The 18,760-nt window shown below is 45.6% G+C and overlaps 2 protein-coding genes across 2 annotated transcripts in view; one reads left to right on the top strand and one right to left on the bottom strand.

Annotated features, from left to right (window-relative positions):
* Positions 1–263: 263 nt before the first annotated feature.
* Positions 264–9,612, bottom strand: C1GALT1C1 (C1GALT1 specific chaperone 1). The gene is made up of 2 exons (XM_073641070.1): positions 9,481–9,612; positions 264–2,529 (listed from the first exon to the last, which is right to left on the bottom strand). The coding sequence occupies exons 1-2, from the start codon at positions 9,536–9,538 to the stop codon at positions 1,571–1,573; spliced, it is 1,017 nt and encodes a 338-aa protein (XP_073497171.1). The 5' UTR covers positions 9,539–9,612; the 3' UTR covers positions 264–1,570.
* Positions 9,613–12,755: 3,143 nt separating this feature from the next.
* The window catches only part of LAS1L (LAS1 like ribosome biogenesis factor), a 37,888-nt gene continuing 31,883 nt past the window's right edge, over positions 12,756–18,760 (top strand). Inside the window, exons 1-3 of the mRNA XM_073641069.1 lie at positions 12,756–12,966; positions 14,792–14,917; positions 18,691–18,760. Coding sequence (XP_073497170.1) covers positions 12,836–12,966; positions 14,792–14,917; positions 18,691–18,760 — 327 coding nt within the window. The 5' untranslated portion in view covers positions 12,756–12,835. The remainder of the gene's footprint in view (positions 12,967–14,791; positions 14,918–18,690) is intronic.

Here is an 18,760-nt window from a genome sequence, read left to right as displayed (position 1 = left end):
TGTGAGATCTTGTGGCTCTAACAAAAAGTACGGTAATCTTTTTGAAAAATTTTTTTTAAAGCTGTTACAATTCCTACTGGTTTTGCATAAAGGGTTATTCTGGTTCCGATCACTTCCACATTGGTAGGTGAGCGCTGCTGATGACATCACGTCTGCAGGGAAGCGTGCCCTATCTGCAGGTATCTGTAGACCCCACATCATTTGCACTGCTCACATCCCTCTAATATTCTTGCCATTTATAAAAAAATTAAAAAAAATGTTTGTTTGTTTTTTTTTTATTTATACTTAAAAAAAAAAAAAAAAATTATATTAGGGGGCTGCTGTGGTTTTTTTGGCTATCAATCCTCTTGAAGTACTGAGAGGTTGTTGGATCTGGTCTGCAGTTCTCAGAAATGTCTCCTTTTTACATCCAGCTGCTTCCAAGGCCAATAAAGGTTCTGGGTGACAAACCCTTATTGAGCGGATATTGATGATCTAGCCTAGCGGTACGTCATCAATATTTTATGCTCGGACAACCCCTTTAATAAGGATGTGTTGGCTTTCTTAACATATCTATTCTAGTAAGTATTCTTATTCTGAATTTTGTTCCTCCGTTGCCTCCTTGAAAATTATAAATAAATTGATAACTGATCAATTTCCTCCCCTTGTCAATAATGCATGTTCCTACACTTTTTTTGGCACACTGATCATTGCCAGATTGTGTAGGCAAACCCCTAGTGACAAGCAGAATGGTAAAGCCCAGCTGCCATTGATTTATAGGAATGGTACAATGCACCGGTCTAAGAAAAGATGCAGAAGCAATGGAAAATACGAGACGTGGGGAGAGAACCATGCCACATAACACCATGATACCCCCCCTCCATATTACTTCTCCACCAGTCCTACGTATCTTACAGGAACAGCAACGATGCCACCAGTGCTCTGGCTTGTGGATTCTTAATAAAATGTAGAGGTGCCGTCACACTGGACCATCTTATAAAAATACCAGAAGGGCTTCGCTGGGGGACGCCATGTTCCATTACTTGTATACAAAAGGTGCCCTATGCTTAGTACAAGCCGTATGTGTATGAGGTAATGGGGTTCGAGCCTCATGGTAGGAAGGGAACACCAAAAATGTAATTTGGCAACATCACCAATGTACAATAGAGGTTATGGACAGAAGTCAGCTCATTTACACTCTCCCATAGGGAGCAGCCTGAAGAATTGTTCAAAGCTCGCTGACCACAGAAACCGAAAACATCAACCCAGTTCTTTATGAAGTAGAAAAATAGAATTTAAGTGCAAAAGTCATCACCGTGGAAAATCAGTTGCAGTCCGAGTAGTAAAACAAGTATTGAGCAGTCCCAACACGTAGAAAGGCCGAAGCTTTTATAATGTACAGGGAAGAGAGTAAATTACACATGTACACGGATCCCGTTCTTCCTCCCCGCCGTCGCCTTCCTCGCGTAAATAAATAGAGCCACCATATTTGATTGATTAGTTTCTTCCATAGTCCTCGTCTCCAGATTTCAGAATTAAGTACACCCTCGAGTATTTAGCTGAGATGCATATAGAAAACTTGTAACGTGCTTCAGTCGTTATCGGAATTCAGAGGCGGTAAGAAGACTAGGGCGTCGTTAAAGCTGTGACCGTACGCCCGTAGCCTATACACACCGTACATCATAACCTGCATGTGGTTCGGAGATATGCCACTGAATGTGATCGCCATGTCTGAGCAACAGCCTTCAACAACCTTTTGAGGATCATTTGCCATGGCTTCTTTGATTAAGGTCCCTACAGATTTGGTGTTGAAGACGTTCTTCCCTTCGGAGTCTTCTGCATTTTCTGCCACTACTCCCTTATACTTCAGGCACATGGCCAGCTGCTTATCTCCTGGGACTTTCCATATGATGCCACCCGTTTCCGGACACTTATCGGGCTCGTTCATGACATGGATAAGACGATTTACTGACCCGATACTGAGTACAATGCCACCTGCCAAATCCACATAATCTAGGTCTCCATCTTTCACAGTATGCCCAATGTAGAAAGGCTCCAAAGGATTTTTCTTCAAGACAAAGTACTTTAGGTTTTCAATGATGGCAAAAGTAGAAGGTTGAGCGATGAAAAACCAGTTGTACTCCTTTTTATGTTTCTCATAAGCCATCTGGAGGGCTTTCCTCATCATGGTCCACATGTCGCTGCTGTCAACGACGATCGACTCAAAGACCTTAACGTGTTCAGAGCTGTAATAGTCAGTCCGGTCACAGTGCTTGCTCCATGTGTTTATGACGGCAGACCAGAGGCTCAGGTCTTTTGGTTTGACAAGGATGATACAGTAGACCCGCATGCTCTTACTCAACTCCATCCGTTCTGTATCTGAAAGCTTCAATACGTCTTCCTTGTTAGGCGCCTGGATGTGATGATGCTCATGAGGGGTGGCAGATTCATGCCCCAACTTAATGTGTCCGAGAAGAGTTACCACCAGACAAAAGGCACCTCCTATTAACATGCCCCGCAAGAACGAACCGCCTTCGGAAATCATCTTTCCTAGAACACAAAATTAACATCTATTAATAGGCTGATAACTATAAATAATTAATTAAAGGGGTTGTCCACTACTGGACAACCCAAGTTTAATCAATTCAGGGCCCCAATTAAAATAAACACAGTGTATACTCATTGCCCACAGTAGCAGTATTCCTGCAAAATCAGCGATGTTGTTGCCATAAGCTGCAGACAATAAGCGGCCGCTGTTTGGATGCTGCTCATCAATATGAAGGATGAAATAGTAAAGGCTGCTTATTGGCTGCAGCCTGCACGCGACACAACAATATCACATCAGTATTCAGGAACAATGGTGCCAACATCACTGGAAAAGCGCCGCTGTGGTAGGGGAGTATACACAATTTCTATTTTAACTGGGATCCTGAATTGAGTAAGCTGAAGTTGTCCAGTAGTGGACAAACTCTGAAGGGTTACTCCACATCTTCCATCCTGATGATCTATCCTAGAGATAGGTTCTCAGTATCAGAATTGGTGAGGTAAGAAACCCGGCAACCTCACTGGTCAGGTGTTCTCAGTGCCGGCGGTTGCGGAGTTGAACACCAAAGCTTCGAACACTGTGTAGTGTCCGCTGCCGGGTACTGCAGATCAGATACCATTCAGAAAGAGCTGTTCCCCTGTTGATGCCGCAGCCACCAATAGAGAGGACAGCTGATTAGTTGGGGTGCTGGATGTCAGACCCTGACTGACTATCTTTTATTGATGATCTATCCTAAGGATAAAAATAGAGGACAACCATTTTACAGTCTTCAAGCCTCAATAAAATACTACAAATGAGGAATATTTTTAAACCAAAGAAATGTAAAAAAAAAAAAAAAAGAGAAGAGGGCTGGCAAAATCCATATTTAGTATTTCTGCAACAAAATGGAGAGGACTAAAGGTGGATACGCAGCATGCTTTTTCCACTAAACATGGATGGCCTTTAAAAAAGACTATTATTATATTACTAGATAGTGGCCCGATTCTAACGCATCGGGTATTCTAGAATATGTATGCGGCCGACCGGGCGCGACTAATCAGCGAAGCAGTATTTAAATGGGTTGTGCACTACTTTAAATTAACCCCCCAATGTATCCCCCCGGGACCCCTAATGAGTTTTGTAATTACGTCATGTTGTCAATACTGCTTGTGACAACATCGCTGACCACGCACAGCCAGTAATTCCCCCGCTGCAGCCGGCTCTTGCTTCCGCTTACATCACGACTATTTGCGGCTGCAGCCGGGGGTCTCCTGTGACCGTGGTTAGTAAATGTGGCTGAACTGTGTCGCACTGTGACTGACAGAACGTATTCATTAAACGTGACAGAAGTACATCACACACTGTGACTGACAAAACATGTTCAGTACGTCATGGGCAGTTGGTGAGTCACATGACCACATGGGCGGAGTCAGCCCAGCTATCTCCCGACTTGTTCTGAAATCCCGTGTCGCTGATTGGCCACGGCCGGACCAATCAGCGACGCGGGATTTCCTGGACTGTGATATATATTATATATATATAATGTAATATCTCGAGCAATTGGTTTCAGTTATTAAACTGAAGGTAAGGAAACTGTAAAAATTCATATGAAATACTATTATTTTTTTAAAATGGTTAGCAATGCCCGATATTCTGATTCCAATCTCAATCCTGAGTAAGATAAACCTGAAATAGTAAAAAAAAAAAATTAATTAAATTGTGACTCTACACTTGCTAAGAAGTGGTGCATTTTATCATGCATAAGTCTGTTGGCATATGTTTCAATGGAGAATTCCTAATTTCCTGACTGGTTCGATAAGTGCAACCAAAGTTCTAAACGTTCTAGTTTGGAAGTATATATAAATGTTGTTGAGAAGTACAAGTCGGAGTTGGGTTATAAAAATATATCCCAATCTCTGATGATCCCCCGGAGCACCATCAAATCCATTATCATCAAATGGAAAGAACATGGTGTCACAACAAACCTGCCAAGAGAGAGCCAGCACCAAAATTCTCAGCCAGGGCAAGGAGGGCATTAATCAGAGAGGCAGCACAGAGACCAAAGGTAACAATGAAGGAGCTGCAGAGTTCCCAAGCAGAGACTGGAGTATCTGTCCATACGACCACAATCAGCCGTACACTCCATAGAGGTGGCCTTTATGGAAGAGTGGGCAGAAAAAAAGGCGTTAACTTACACACAAAAATTATAAGGCTAATTTTGAGTTTGCCAAAAGACATATGGGAGACTCCCCAGATGTATGGAGGAAGGTGCTGTGGTCAGAGGAGACCAAAATTGAAATTTTTGACCACCAAGGTAAACGCTATGTCTGGCATAAAAAAAAAGAAAACACAGCTCATCATCCTAAGAACACCATCCCCACAGTGAAGTATAGCGGTGGCAACATCATGCTGTGGTATGTTTATTTGCAGGAGCGACAGAGAAAATGGTCCGAGTTGAGGGAAAGATGAATGGTGAAAAATTCTTGAGCAAAACCTGTTTCAGTCTGTCAGTAATTTGAGACTGGGACAGAGGTACACCTTCCAACAAGACAATGACCCAAAGCATACTGCTAAAGCAACACTTGAGTGGTTTAAGGGGAAAAGTGTAAAAATATTTTGGAGTGGCCTAGTCAAAGCCCAGACCTTAATCCAATTGAGAATCTGTGGTCAGACTTGAAGATAGATGATTTCCTCTGGTGAACAGCAAACTTGAAGGTGCTCAAGCAGTTTTGCCTTGAGAAATGGGCAAAAATCCTAGTGGCAAGATGTGGAAAGCTCACAGAGACTTATCCAAAGCGACTTGCAGCTGTCATTGCCACAAAAGGAGGCTCCACAAAGTACTGACTTTAGGGGCGTGAATAGTTATGCATGCTGAAGTTTTAAGTTATTTTTCCCTATTCGTTGTTTGCTTCACAATAAAAAGAAAACCAAATGTTCACAGTTGTAGGCATATTCTTTACATGAACTGATGCAAACGCTAAAAAAAAACCGTGAAATTCCAGGTTGTGAGGTAGCAGAACATGAACAAATGCCAAGGGGGTGAATACTTTCACAAGCCACTGTAGATCAACAGACCTCTCCCTACACACCTAACAGTCTCGCTGACTGCGCGTGAAGAAGCTGGAGGGGACATATCTCTTAGACCAGTGATCTCGTCACTGGCCATTTTTTCTCTGAAATGCAGCAACATCATACATATTTATTTAAGGGCTCTTTCACACGTCCATCTTTCCAGTATGAGTGGTGACATTTTCCACATGTACCGGAGACACTGACACACGTAGCCCCATTCAAATAAATGTGTCTGTGCACGTCAGTGTGTTTCCATGGACCATGTGTCCGTGGGCAAAATACGTTGGCATGTCCGTTTTTTACCCACCGTTTGTACCGGCGCCTGGGAATCAGTGTACAGCTAGCACTGTTCCCAAGCGCCGGGTGCTGAACGCTGCCCTCATCATTGTCCCCAGCTGGTGCAGCGATCAGCACTAGCAGGGGACCATGATGAGAATAGTAGTCTGCTCCCGCTGTCTCCAACTGTAAAAATAAGAATAAGGACAGCGGTGTCCTGCTACTCACTGAGCGCAGCTCCGGGGCCGGCTCGCTGCAGGAGTCATTCTCCCCGGCTCCTCTACTGAGCTGTCAGGTGGATTACAGCGGGGGACACTTAAAACAGGCGAGTATAAGGATTTTTTATTTTATTCTTATTTTTACAGCTAGAGTCAGCGGGAGCAGACTACTAACCTCATCATTGTCCCTGCTGGTGCTGATAACAGCGCCAGGAGGGAACAATAATGAGGGCAGCGTTCAGCACCCGGCGCTTGGGAACAGCGCTAAATGTACCGCTGATTCTCAAGCGCAGGTACGTGTGCTCCTGGTGGGGCACACGTTTGTCACATGTGTGCTACACGCAGATATCTCCTGTACTGGTTTATCCGGTACCAGAAATATCAGGACGTGGGAAAAAAAACCAATTCTGTAATGAGGGAGCCGGTCTCTGGTTCGTGTGTCAGTTCCCTTTAACCTGACACCCCATTTACACACTTAGGGCCAACTTCATCATCGGCTGTTTTTTTAAGTCACTTTTCTTTTTTTTGTCTTGTGGTATTTGTTGATGGTTTTTATACCAAATTCATTAAAATAGTGCAGGCAGCTCATACATTTTGAGGAAAATAAAAAATGTTCTTTAAAAAAAAAAAAAAAATAAAAAAATTAGAGAAACATAAAGTCCAAAAAGTCAAGTGCTAAAGTTGTCACAAAATGTGAGCCTAAATATCTGCCAAACATAAGATAATTCCAAGGATGGGATTGGAGTACATTTGCGACAAAATCTGCAATTTATCGAAAAGTCTCAAATGATGAATCAGGCGAAATTATCTGGAAACCCTAAACTCCGTTCCACCATGGCAAATATATAATAATAAAAAAAAACAAAAAAAACAAACAAGACAGGCAAATACCTAAAAAAGTTATTTAAAAAAGCAGAGAAGGAAAAAAAAACAAAAAAAAATGTTTGGTAGATTAAAGTCTGACTACATAAATTATTCCAAAAGGAAGCAGTAATGCAGATTATACTAATGCTATGTAGGAAGTGGACCTGAATTCTATTTCTTCCACTAAATGAGGCTTTTCACGCTAAATTTTTTCTTGCAGAACACCAGAATTCTGAGTTTTCGAGTCAGGTATAAAGTATTTATTAACTGTTTTTAGATAGAGTGAGTGATGGCAGGGACTCACTTAGCCAGGGAGGCATGTGAGTGTATTCAAAATTGTCCATTTCACACCCAGACAAAAAAACCCGATGATTTTCAATCCGTGTGTGTTTTTACATCTGTATGCCATCCGTATGCCCATTTTCTACATTCGTGTCACAAAACCTTTCAGTATATTGCATTGGTCCTTGTGCTTTCTATAGACCATCAGTTTTGCATATGAACAGCACATGGTCCTTTAATACACTTGAGCCATTTACTGCAGGATTGGGCACTGTAGTATCCGGGCCCATTCACTTCTATGAAGCCTAGCAGCAAGACCAGACTCAACCCATTTGGAGAAGACGTATAATAACTAGCACTATGGAATAAGTGACTTCATTTACAAAGCTGCCTATGAAGACTGAGAGTTGACATTTGATTTTCTCTGGACCCCTGACAGCTTCAGAAATGACCGGCCTCGGCTATGATCGCATTGTAAAAAAGTGCTCAATTAGAGAAAAAAAAGCAGCGCAGTTTTTACAGTGTGGTCATAGATGGTAAATAATTGCTTTCTTTTTCTCCATATAAAGAGACTCACCTGAGAAGCAGATTGTGAGGGCACTTTGTTACTTTCTGTGATCGTCCTCCCCAGTATTCAGCAGAGGCTGATAGGAAGCACGTCAGGATAAAGCGAGACACTGCCTATACTCGGCAGAGTGCTGGTAATGAGCCTCACATGCTCCATGTATGTGCAGGAGACTTCCCACTGCTGGGTATTGTAGGAACCCGCTCCGACGTCTCAAAATCACCTCTGTGACACATCCGAGTGAGGACGCGAAGCAGAATTACTCAAACAGTACAGGTAGTAGCCAATGTGCGGTGGCATGCCCAGTATTCCTCTGGCATCTGTTACCAGGCTACTGAGGATCCGGCATATTGCATCTCACCATACAGCCATGGGCCAGCCATTAGACCAGTGAGGGTCTGCCCACCAGGACCACCGGTCAGCAGAACAAAGCTCACTGCAGGTCAGGTGTACTTAGTCCAAATGCTTAAGGGGACTGTCTGGTGAAAACAAGTTTGTAAGGAGAGATGATAATGTGCTGATTGGTGGATGTCGGAGAGCCGGGACCTGCGCCAATCAGCAGGACAGGGCACTTTGTGCACTTGCCCCATTCATTCCCTATGGGGCTGCCAGAAGAGCTGAGTGCAGAGCTCAATGGCCCCATAGTGCATGAATGGGGCAGCGGTGGAGCATGTGCATTGCCACAGCATTCCAATGGGGATAGAAGAGCCCCGTCCTCTTAATGCAAGTCCCTGCCAAGCTATACGTTTTTACCTAGGCTCCAGACTAACCCTTTAATCTGAATAAAAAGAATTTCTTTTTTTGCCTATTACCTCTCCGCTGCTCCCTGCAGGTGTCTGTATATGGTTGAAGTGATCACGTCACCACAGAGACATGTATTGTTGGACTGGGGTCCGCCAGTATTACCGACTCCGGAGCCCACTGCTCAGCTACATGCTAATATTTCATCCCATTCACAAAGGTATATAACGCACTGAGTAGTTTGCCATTTGTCTGTACACAGCGAACCAAGTGTATTGTGCCAAATACTGAATATATAGGACGGCAGGGGGGGGTCCACTCCAGCACAGGGGCCTACCAGGGGATTCTCCACTTCTCCAGTGAACCAGTCCGAACCACATGACGTCAGCAGCCAATCAATGACTCAATCTTCTTATGCCGTCAGGCTGGTCTGCTGCTTTAAAGGGGTTTTATGGGACTAATCCATTGATCATAAGGATCGGACCCCCAGGAGCCATGCTGACCGGCAGAGTGAAGGAGCTGCAGTACCATGTAATGGTGACACCAGACAAACCCCCTGTAACGTGAACTGTCACCAGCTAGACAAGAGGCCGACACAGCAAACAGCAGCAGATATAAGCCGACCACCTGTGTGCGGGACCCCCGGGTAGTGCAGTGTGGGCTCTCCTCTAATATGTATTACTGCTACAATCAGTGATCACTGCCCCTCGCCTGCTGAGTGTGTGCAGTGAATGTGCAGTGATACAGGAATGCAGCACAACTTCTATGTCGGGGGCTGACAGCGCAGCCTGCACATTCTGCTTCTATGGGGAGATCAGACCGATGACAGCACCGACCACTACAGCGCTGCAGCCGCTACACTCATCCACATATACACGGATGGAGAAGGAAGGGTTAACATTACAGTCCCCGCCAGTCCCCCGATCCCGGTGTCCCCTCCCGCCCGCGGCCGCACTCACCCTGCAGCTCCTGAGCTCCGTCTGCTGCTTCAGCCGGATCTTGGATTTCCGCCTTCATGCGCAGGTGACATGGAGTCACGTGTACTATCGTGACGTGACACTGTCCTAACTTGTGGGCCGGTCGCCTGGCCGCCATCTTTGATCTTGGCAAAAATAAATAAATATAAAGTTGGGAGAAATTAATGATACTGTAGAAGGTTGAAGGAGAATTAGGACAAGTAAATGGGAAGTTACCGGAATCTGGAAAACTAATATATACAACCCAGAGAAGAAGAGTTACAGAAACCAATCAGATTCCAGCTATCAATTCCAGTGCAGAAATTTACTGCAGCAATTTGATTGTTTGCTATGGACGATCGCACTAATGTATATTCAGGAAAAGAACTACATTTACCCATTAGACTATGCTGAGGGTATAGTGTGCTGGCCAACTGTCCCTCAAGGACCGGGAGGCTGCCATATTAAATGGAAGAGTTTGCAAATCGCCTGGGCGCCACCAAAACTTCTCACAGATCCTCAGAAGTATTGGGGATGAAGTATTGAATGGGGGTGAGGTATTGGGGTGGGGGTGAAGTATTGAATGGGGGTGAAGTATTGGGGTGGGGATGAAGTATTGAATGGGGGTGAGGTATTGGGGTGGGGGTGAAGTATTGGGGTGGGGATGAAGTATTGAATGGGGGTGAGGTATTGGGGTGGGATGAATTATTGAGGTGGGGTGAAGTATTGAGGTGGGGGTGAAGTATTGAAGTGGGATGAAGTATTGGAGTGGGGGTGAGGTATTGGGGCTGGGGTAAGGTATTGGGGTGAGGTATTGGAGTTGGGGTGAGGTATTGGGGTGGGGGTGAGGTATTGGAGTGGGGGTGAGGTATTGGGATAAGGTATTGGGTTGGGGTGAGGTATTGGTGTGCGGGTGAGGTATTGGGGTGGGGTGAAGTATTGGGGTGGGGGTGAGGTATTGGTGTTGGGGTAAGGTATTGGTGGTTGGGGTGAGGTATTGGGTGGTGGTGAGGTTTTGGAGTGGGGCTGAGATATTGGGGTTGGGGTAAGGTATTGGGTTGGGGTGAGGTATTGGGGTGGGGGTGAAGTATTGGGGTGGGGGTGAGGTATTGGGGCTGGGGTATGGTATTGGGTTGGGGTGAGGTATTGGAGTTGGGGTGAGGTATTGGGGTTGGGGTGAGGTATTGGGGTTGGGAGTGATGTATTGGAGTGGGGGTGAGGTATTGGGGTAAGGTATTGGTGTGGGGTGAGGTATTGGGGTGAAGTATTGGGGTGGGGTGAGGTATTGGGGTTGGAGTTAAGTATTGGGGTGGGGTGAGGTATTGGGGTTGGAGTGAGGTATTGGAGTTGGGGTGAGGTATTGGAGTTGGGGTGAGGTATTGGGGTTGGGGGTGATGTATTGGGGTAAGGTATTGGTTTGGGGTGAGGTATTGGTGTGGGGTGAGGTATTGGGGTGAAGTATTGGGGTGGGGTGAGGTATTGGGGTTGGAGTGAAGTATTGGGGTGGGGGTGAGGTATTGGGGTTGGGGTGAGGTATTGGAGTTGGGGTGAGGTATTGGGGTTGGGGTGAGGTATTGGGGTTGGGAGTGATGTATTGGAGTGGGGGTGAGGTATTGGGGTAAGGTATTGGTGTGGGGTGAGGTATTGGGGTGAAGTATTGGGGTGGGGGTGAGGTATTGGTGTTGGGGTAAGGTATTGGTGGTTGGGGTGAGGTATTGGGTGGTGGTGAGGTTTTGGAGTGGGGCTGAGATATTGGGGTTGGGGTAAGGTATTGGGTTGGGGTGAGGTATTGGGGTGGGGGTGAAGTATTGGGGTGGGGGTGAGGTATTGGGGCTGGGGTATGGTATTGGGTTGGGGTGAGGTATTGGAGTTGGGGTGAGGTATTGGGGTTGGGGTGAGGTATTGGGGTTGGGAGTGATGTATTGGAGTGGGGGTGAGGTATTGGGGTAAGGTATTGGTGTGGGGTGAGGTATTGGGGTGAAGTATTGGGGTGGGGTGAGGTATTGGGGTTGGAGTTAAGTATTGGGGTGGGGTGAGGTATTGGGGTTGGAGTGAGGTATTGGAGTTGGGGTGAGGTATTGGAGTTGGGGTGAGGTATTGGGGTTGGGGGTGATGTATTGGGGTAAGGTATTGGTTTGGGGTGAGGTATTGGTGTGGGGTGAGGTATTGGGGTGAAGTATTGGGGTGGGGTGAGGTATTGGGGTTGGAGTGAAGTATTGGGGTGGGGGTGAGGTATTGGGGTTGGGGTGAGGTATTGGAGTTGGGGTGAGGTATTGGGGTTGGGGTGAGGTATTGGGGTTGGGAGTGATGTATTGGAGTGGGGGTGAGGTATTGGGGTAAGGTATTGGTGTGGGGTGAGGTATTGGGGTGAAGTATTGGGGTGGGGGTGAGGTATTGGTGTTGGGGTAAGGTATTGGGTTGGGGTGAGGTATTGGGGTGGGGGTGAGGTATTGGGGCTGGGGTATGGTATTGGGTTGGGGTGAGGTATTGGAGTTGGGGTGAGGTATTGGGGTTGGGAGTGATGTATTGGAGTGGGGGTGAGGTATTGGGGTAAGGTATTGGTGTGGGGTGAGGTATTGGGGTGGGGGTGAGGTATTGGGGTTGGAGTGAGGTATTGGGGTGGGGGTGAGGTATTGGGGTTGGAGTGAGGTATTGGGGTGGGGGTGAGGTATTGGGGTGGGGGTGAGGTATTGGGGTGGGGGTGAGGTATTGGGGTGGGGGTGAGGTATTGGGGTTGGAGTGAGGTATTGGGGTGGGGGTGAGGTATTGGTGTGGGGTGAGGTATTGGGGTAGCGGTGAAGTATTGGGGTTGCGATGAGGTATTGAGGGTGAAGCTGCCTCTCTCTGAATCACATAGAAACACAGCGACAATGATTTGCTTTATTCTGGTTGTGGCGCCCAGAATAAAAAGTACAATAGAAACACGTCACCACTTCAGTATTTATCACCAATCCTGGTTTTGGCTTACAAGTTACAAATACTGATAGAAAATACTGACCAAATACTGAATGTGTGAACATGGCTTAGACTGCTGCATGGGTTTCAAATGCCATTTACTAGTAGATTTCCACTATATCTGCAGGTGAATGTATTTTGCTGCCAGGTTTTCTTTTAGAGAAAATATTGTATCTACTTTAGTGATTACCTGGAGTGATTAATGACTAAGAAAAATGGGGGAAAAAATGTGGCACTCCACTCTCTGGAGCAGTTACTATAGCTGAGGAAACGTCCACCCGACGCAGCTCGGAACCTAAAGTCGTGGCTCTTGTTTCAGGTCGGGGCTGTTTATTGTTACTCCGCACCAAAACAAAGGCGAGCAGTGATTGGCGGAGAAGGTGGAGCAGTGCCGCCGCTGAGGATGGCGGGCAAGCGGCAGGTAGTAGCCTGGATCAGCAAGGCGGAATGGGAGCAGGTCCTGGAGTATCTGTACAGCCGGGACTGCAAGCTCCAGCGGGACGCGCTGCACCAGATCTCCGCCTGGAAGAGCAGGTCAGGGGCGGCATGTTGTGTACCCGGTGTAATATAACGTACCGTGCCATTTACCGGCCGGTGCAGTGTGTGGCCCCGGGCGGCGCGGTGCTTTCGTGCCCCCCCCTCCCTTACCGCTCAGTGCAGTGACCACCTGTATATAAATGAGGTGTACCAGGCTCTACTAGTGGATAGGCCCCTCTGGAGCCGTTTCTTTCCTTTCTGCCCTTTATATGTCCTGTTCCTTCTTAGAAGTGTGTTGCTCACTGATATTTCCGGCTCCTCCATTTATTTTGCTCATCTAAATCCCATCACTTGGACTCCTGCATCTTGGAGCAGCTGCACCCCTTCCCCTGCTCTACCAAAAATGTTTTTTTTTTTTCCCCCATTTTTCTTAGTCATTAGTCACTCCAGGTAATCACTAAAGTAGATGCAATTTTTTCTCTAAAAGGAAACCTGGGAGAAAAATACATTTACCTGCAGATATAGTGGAAATCTACTGGTAAATAGCATTTTCAACCCATGTAGCAGTCTAAAGCCATGTTCACACATTCAGTATTTTACCTCAGTATTTGTAACCCAAAACCAGGAGTGGGTGATAAATACAGAAGTGGTGACGTGTTTCTATTATACTTTTCCTCTGATTGTTGTTCTCCTGGTTTTGGCTTACAAATACTGATGTAAAATACTGAAGGTGTGAATGTGGCCTAATTAGAAGTGCAGTGCAAGTTGAAAATAAGGCTTTTGTCCCCCTGTGGCGGGTCACTTCCAGTCATCAGGGTGGTGCTGAGGCAGTGACCAGCCGGTTCTCCCTGCAGTGAGTGCCCTGTACTCCTTCCACCGGCACGGGACAGACATACTGCTCTGCACTCGCCTGCAAATTACCACTGTGGCTGCAGGTATAGACTACATGTGTGTTGCCCTTTTTGGTAGCTGTTTAGGTTAGACAGTATTAAGGCATTGCAATGTAGTTCTCACTAGAGGAGAATATCATTCTGGCTTATCGCCCTTTATACAGAAGCATGTGAAATGTTGAGTTGATAAGAAAGGCTGGAATTGAAGGGGTACATAATCTATGGACTGGCTGCAGTGCTTCAAAGAAAAATATTTTGATAGCGGCAGGGGACCGAGCCGCACAAGACTAGTTGGACAGGTGGGTTGTCGGTGGCTTCTGCTTGCCCACTGCCCTTGAGTGATAAGTGTTTCCCTATACACGCATGCAGGGAGAGACCTGTCAGTCATTATCAGCAGGTGGGGAGAAGCTACTTGGGACCAGTCTGTTTTGCTAATCTCCAGCGCAGCTCGGTCCTCGGTGACTTTGTAAGTATTTTTCTTTGAAAAACTGCTGTGTTTGAGAGTAACATACATAGGTGAAATCTTCAGCCTGCACCTGATACACGCTGCCCATGGATGGAGCAGCATGAATCAGCTGTCAGGTTGTCTTTAAATAGATTTTCCACCACTGATATTGATGACCTATCTTTAGGATGGATTGATAGAGGCCAATATCTCGCACCCCACCGATCATCTGTTACCAGCTCTGACAGCGGCTGGAAGTAAACAGTGCTTCACTAACACACTGTTTATAGGCAACTTCAGGATGCTGCAGATCAGATCCTACTCGGATGGTTAGCAGTGGTTTGGTGTCAGACCTTCACCTGTCTGTTAATGACCTATTCTAAGGTTATATCATCAGTATATTAAAGTAGAGATGTGGTCCAGCACTCTAGTAATAAGCACTCTTCTTTAATTGGTCCACAAAAACTACTTGTTCTCTGCTACACCTATGGCAGTGTATATCTGAGCAGCCGATGTATAGTGAATTTGCGGCTGCTTCTTGTTGCAGATATGGGAACAGCATGCCCCTGGCTGTAGAGTGCACTGCTGATTTGGTGCGGTGCAAAATCCTTGATGTCAGTGGTGGGATGGGAGAACAAGAGCTGGAGTTACTTTATGGATTGGCTCTTGTCAGGTAAGCATGTTACTGTTTTTTATCTCTTGCATGGTATGTGTTTTGTGGGGGGGGGGTGGGGATTTAATCTGTCTAAGTTCTAAAGAGATGAGTCCTTTTTTTTTTTTTTTTTTTTTTGTGTGTGTGCTAATTTTTATGGTCTTTACTAAGGAGTAGTTAATCGCAGGGTAATAATGCAATGAAACCTAAAGATGGGCACCCAGAGAATCTTGTGAGCAATTGCCCTTTGATAACAACTGTAAAAATTGGAACTAAACTTATTTGAAACCATATGGCGGATGTAAGTGTTAAAAAAACAAACTCCTTTGTGACTTAGAGACAGATCCTCTTTAAAAAAAAAAAAAAAACCTCTGTCAGCACAGAATGTCTGTTCAAACCAAGTACAGGTGTTCCGTGCATCATGGTGGGGCCAAACATTTATATACACCTTCCCACCTGCTTATTTTCCATCTAGCGTCTCTCTCTTCTCTGGCTGTATGAAGTCAGAGCTGTTAATCAAATAAGGGGGAGGGTGGAGATGGAGGTGAAACAAGCAAGTGAGAAGTTGTATATAACTGATTAGTCCCGCAGTGAAGCACCGAGAAGCTTCACTTGGTTTGAACAGTCATTCTGTGCTGACAGTCCCTTTAAGTAAAATATTACTGAGTGACATGAGTATACAGTTATAGCCAACATTTTTGAGACTGACACAAATTTTTCTTTTCAAAGAGTTTGCCATTTTTAGCTTTTATAATGGCAATTTGCATTAACTCTAGATTGTTATAAAGAGTGGTCAGGTGCATTTCAGCCCAGATACAAAATAACCTGCTTACATTTTTTCAGTGATCCTCTTGTTTGCTCAGGAGAAAATGTAAACGAGGACAAGGCAGCTGATATCACTGTGTCATACTGATTGAAAAGTAAGAACAGATTGGTTGTCTTAAAGGGGTTGTCCACTACTCGGACAACCCCTTCTAAATCCCTAAGGCTGAGTGCCCACGTAGCGTTTTTCAAGCGTTTATGCTGCGGAATTTCCGCAGCATAAACGCTTGTTAAACGCTAGGTAATCCGCACCCCATGGTCCCCAAGGGGATTCCGCATGTTCTATGCACATGCTGCGGATTTTTCCGCAGCTTTTATGCTGCGTACAAAAATCCGCAGCATGTCATTTAATTTTGCGGAAGCGCAGCGGAACTCCTGCCATTGACTTGCATTGAGACGCATAGAAACCGCGACTGTACATTTTTACAAGCGGCTTCTATGCTTCTCTATGTGCGGATGGTACCCAGTTCTGGAGGAGAGGAGACTCATCCAGACCTGGGTACCATTCTACCTGTAAAAAAAGAATAAAATAACAAAGTTTATATTCACCTGTCCGGCGGCTTCTCTCTGAATGCCGGCATCGCTTGAGAACCTGCGGTGACGTCAGTCATGTGACCGCAGGCCCTTCACCACTCTGTCTCGCGATATGCCGGCATCCAGGAACCAGACAGAAACGAGCGCTGCAGCAACGCCGGGGCCTCGGGGGTGAGTATAGCTTTATTTGTTTTCATTTTTACGGTTCACACTGTATAAATCCATGCTGTTTGCATGGATTTATACAGTGTGACCTAGTTGTCAAGCACTTTCCAAGTGATGCTATCGCCTGGAAAGCGCTTGTCAATCTGCATGCGGAAACGCATGTGGATCCGCATGTATTCTGCAGGAAAAACGCATGCACAATCTGCATGCGTTTTTTCTGCCAGGGAGATGCAGAAATGCTGCAGAAATTTTCTGCATCGTGGGCACATAGCCTAAGTTTTCCCCCCAGAAAATAACACTTATACTCACCTCTGGTGCGGTATCAGCACAGGCTCTCCCATGGATCGTGTGCCATTATGTTACGCGATCCCTGCGGCCAATCAGCGCTGACATCACTCTCTCCTCTTTCAGACAAATCAAGACATCCAGAGGAAGTGAGAGAGCAGCCACAATTCTCATTTGCTATGGATGTCAAGTACATCTGTAGGAGAGTGAAGCCAGCACGGATTGATCGCAGGGATTGCCTGACATAACTGTCATGTGATCCCTGAGAGAGCCAGTACTGACACCACTGAAAGTGCTCTGGAGAGGAGTATAAGTGTTATTACTTCAATGGGGGGGGGGGGCATAGGAATTCAGAATGGATTGTCCCAGTTCTGGAAAACTCCAGCTCCTTTTGAAAGGTGATTGGAAGCTTTGATGTATTCTGTTAACCATGGTTACCTCCAAGGAAACATGTGCGGTCATCATTATTTTGCATCAAAAGGTCTTTCGGACATAGGTTCATGTAAGATTGCCCCTAAAGCAGCCATTTATCTGATCAAAGAGGGGTCAGTTGCTGTGAAGACGGCTTCCAAGAAAGCCCATCAAATGCCAGAGCTGTCTCCTAAAGAGGATATCCGCTACAGCAGGAGTGGGCAATTAACTTTCCAGAGGGGCCACATGAGAGACCGTGACTGTTTTGGAGGCCGAACCAATAGGCTGCAATTAATTCTGCTCAATATTACTTACAATTAATATAAAATAATTCACTTAATATTGAGCAGAATTAAGTATGCTGACATCCCCTATATACCGTATGAGCCCATACATACTCACCGCGCTTTGATCTCCCATCAGTGCACAGCATACACGATGAAATTTTGTCATCACAATTGCTGTCTCATATGCTCATTGGTGGAAGAAAGAGCTGGTGACCCTGTCCTCCACAAATTTATTAATTTCTGTCTGCGTCCCAAGGATGCAGATGGCAATGACAGAGTGCATGGTGCGCTCTGTAGGCAACCTTTTGGCAGTCTGTCTGCATGCCGGACTTGAACAGCCAGTGGACAGGATATCTCCTGCGAGCCGTACTTTGTCCAGGTCTGAGCTACAGCATCTATTTAACACCAATGAAGAGCTTGCTCAGGAGTGGCAGCAGGCAGGTGTCAGTGTCTAAACGCAGTGGCACTAAGGCTTTTGGAGGCTGGTCTTGTGTCAAGAAGGGCAGTAAAGATGACATTTCTCTCCAAGAGAAACATCAGACCAGAGATTGGATTGGGGTAAAGTTATTTTCTCTGAAGCCTCTTTGGAATATCTGGAAGAATGATTGTCTGGAGAAGAAAAGGTGAGCGCTACCATGAGTCCTGTGTCCTGCCAACAGTAAAGCTTCCTGAGGCCATTCTTGCATGGGGCTGCTTTTCATGCAAGAGAGTGGTCTCGCTCACAATTTTGCCTGTGAACACTACCATGATTAAAGGATGGGATCTAAATGTCCTCCAAGAGCAACTTCTCCCAACCATCCAGGAGCAGTTTGGTGATGAGCATTGCTTTTCCAGCATGATGGAGACCATGTCACAAGGCAAAAGTGATAACTAAGTGGTTCAGTGACTGGAACATTGACATTTTGGCTCCATGGCCAGGAAACTCCCCAGATCTCAATCCCATTGAGAACCTGTGGTCAAACCTCCAAAAAGCAGGTGGGCAAACAGAACACAGAAATTGTGATAAACTCCAAGCACTGATTAGACAAGAATGAGTTGTCATCAGTCAGGATTTGGCCCAAAAGCTGATATCCATCTGCCAGGGAGAAGGGCAGAAGTCTTAGAAAATTAAGGTCATCACTGTAAATATCGAGTCTACATAAACTTGATGAATTTGTCAAAATGTAAAAAAAAAAAAAAAAATTCTGAAATGTTTATAGCTTTGTGAAAGCCAAAATTTGTGTCAGTCTAAAAACTCTTTGGCCACATCAGTACATATTGTGATTTATTTTTATTTTCTTCCTCTTACAGATTTGTAAATATAATCACAGAACCAAAACAGAAATCCATTGCGATTCCCTTAAGGCGCCTGGCTAATGAG

The sequence above is a fragment of the Phyllobates terribilis genome, unplaced genomic scaffold (genome assembly GCF_046119375.1).
Source record: "Phyllobates terribilis strain yellow unplaced genomic scaffold, ASM4611937v1 Scaffold_7__3_contigs__length_470593459, whole genome shotgun sequence".
Taxonomy (NCBI): Eukaryota; Metazoa; Chordata; class Amphibia; order Anura; family Dendrobatidae; genus Phyllobates; species Phyllobates terribilis.
This window is presented reverse-complemented; position numbering and strand designations above follow the sequence as displayed.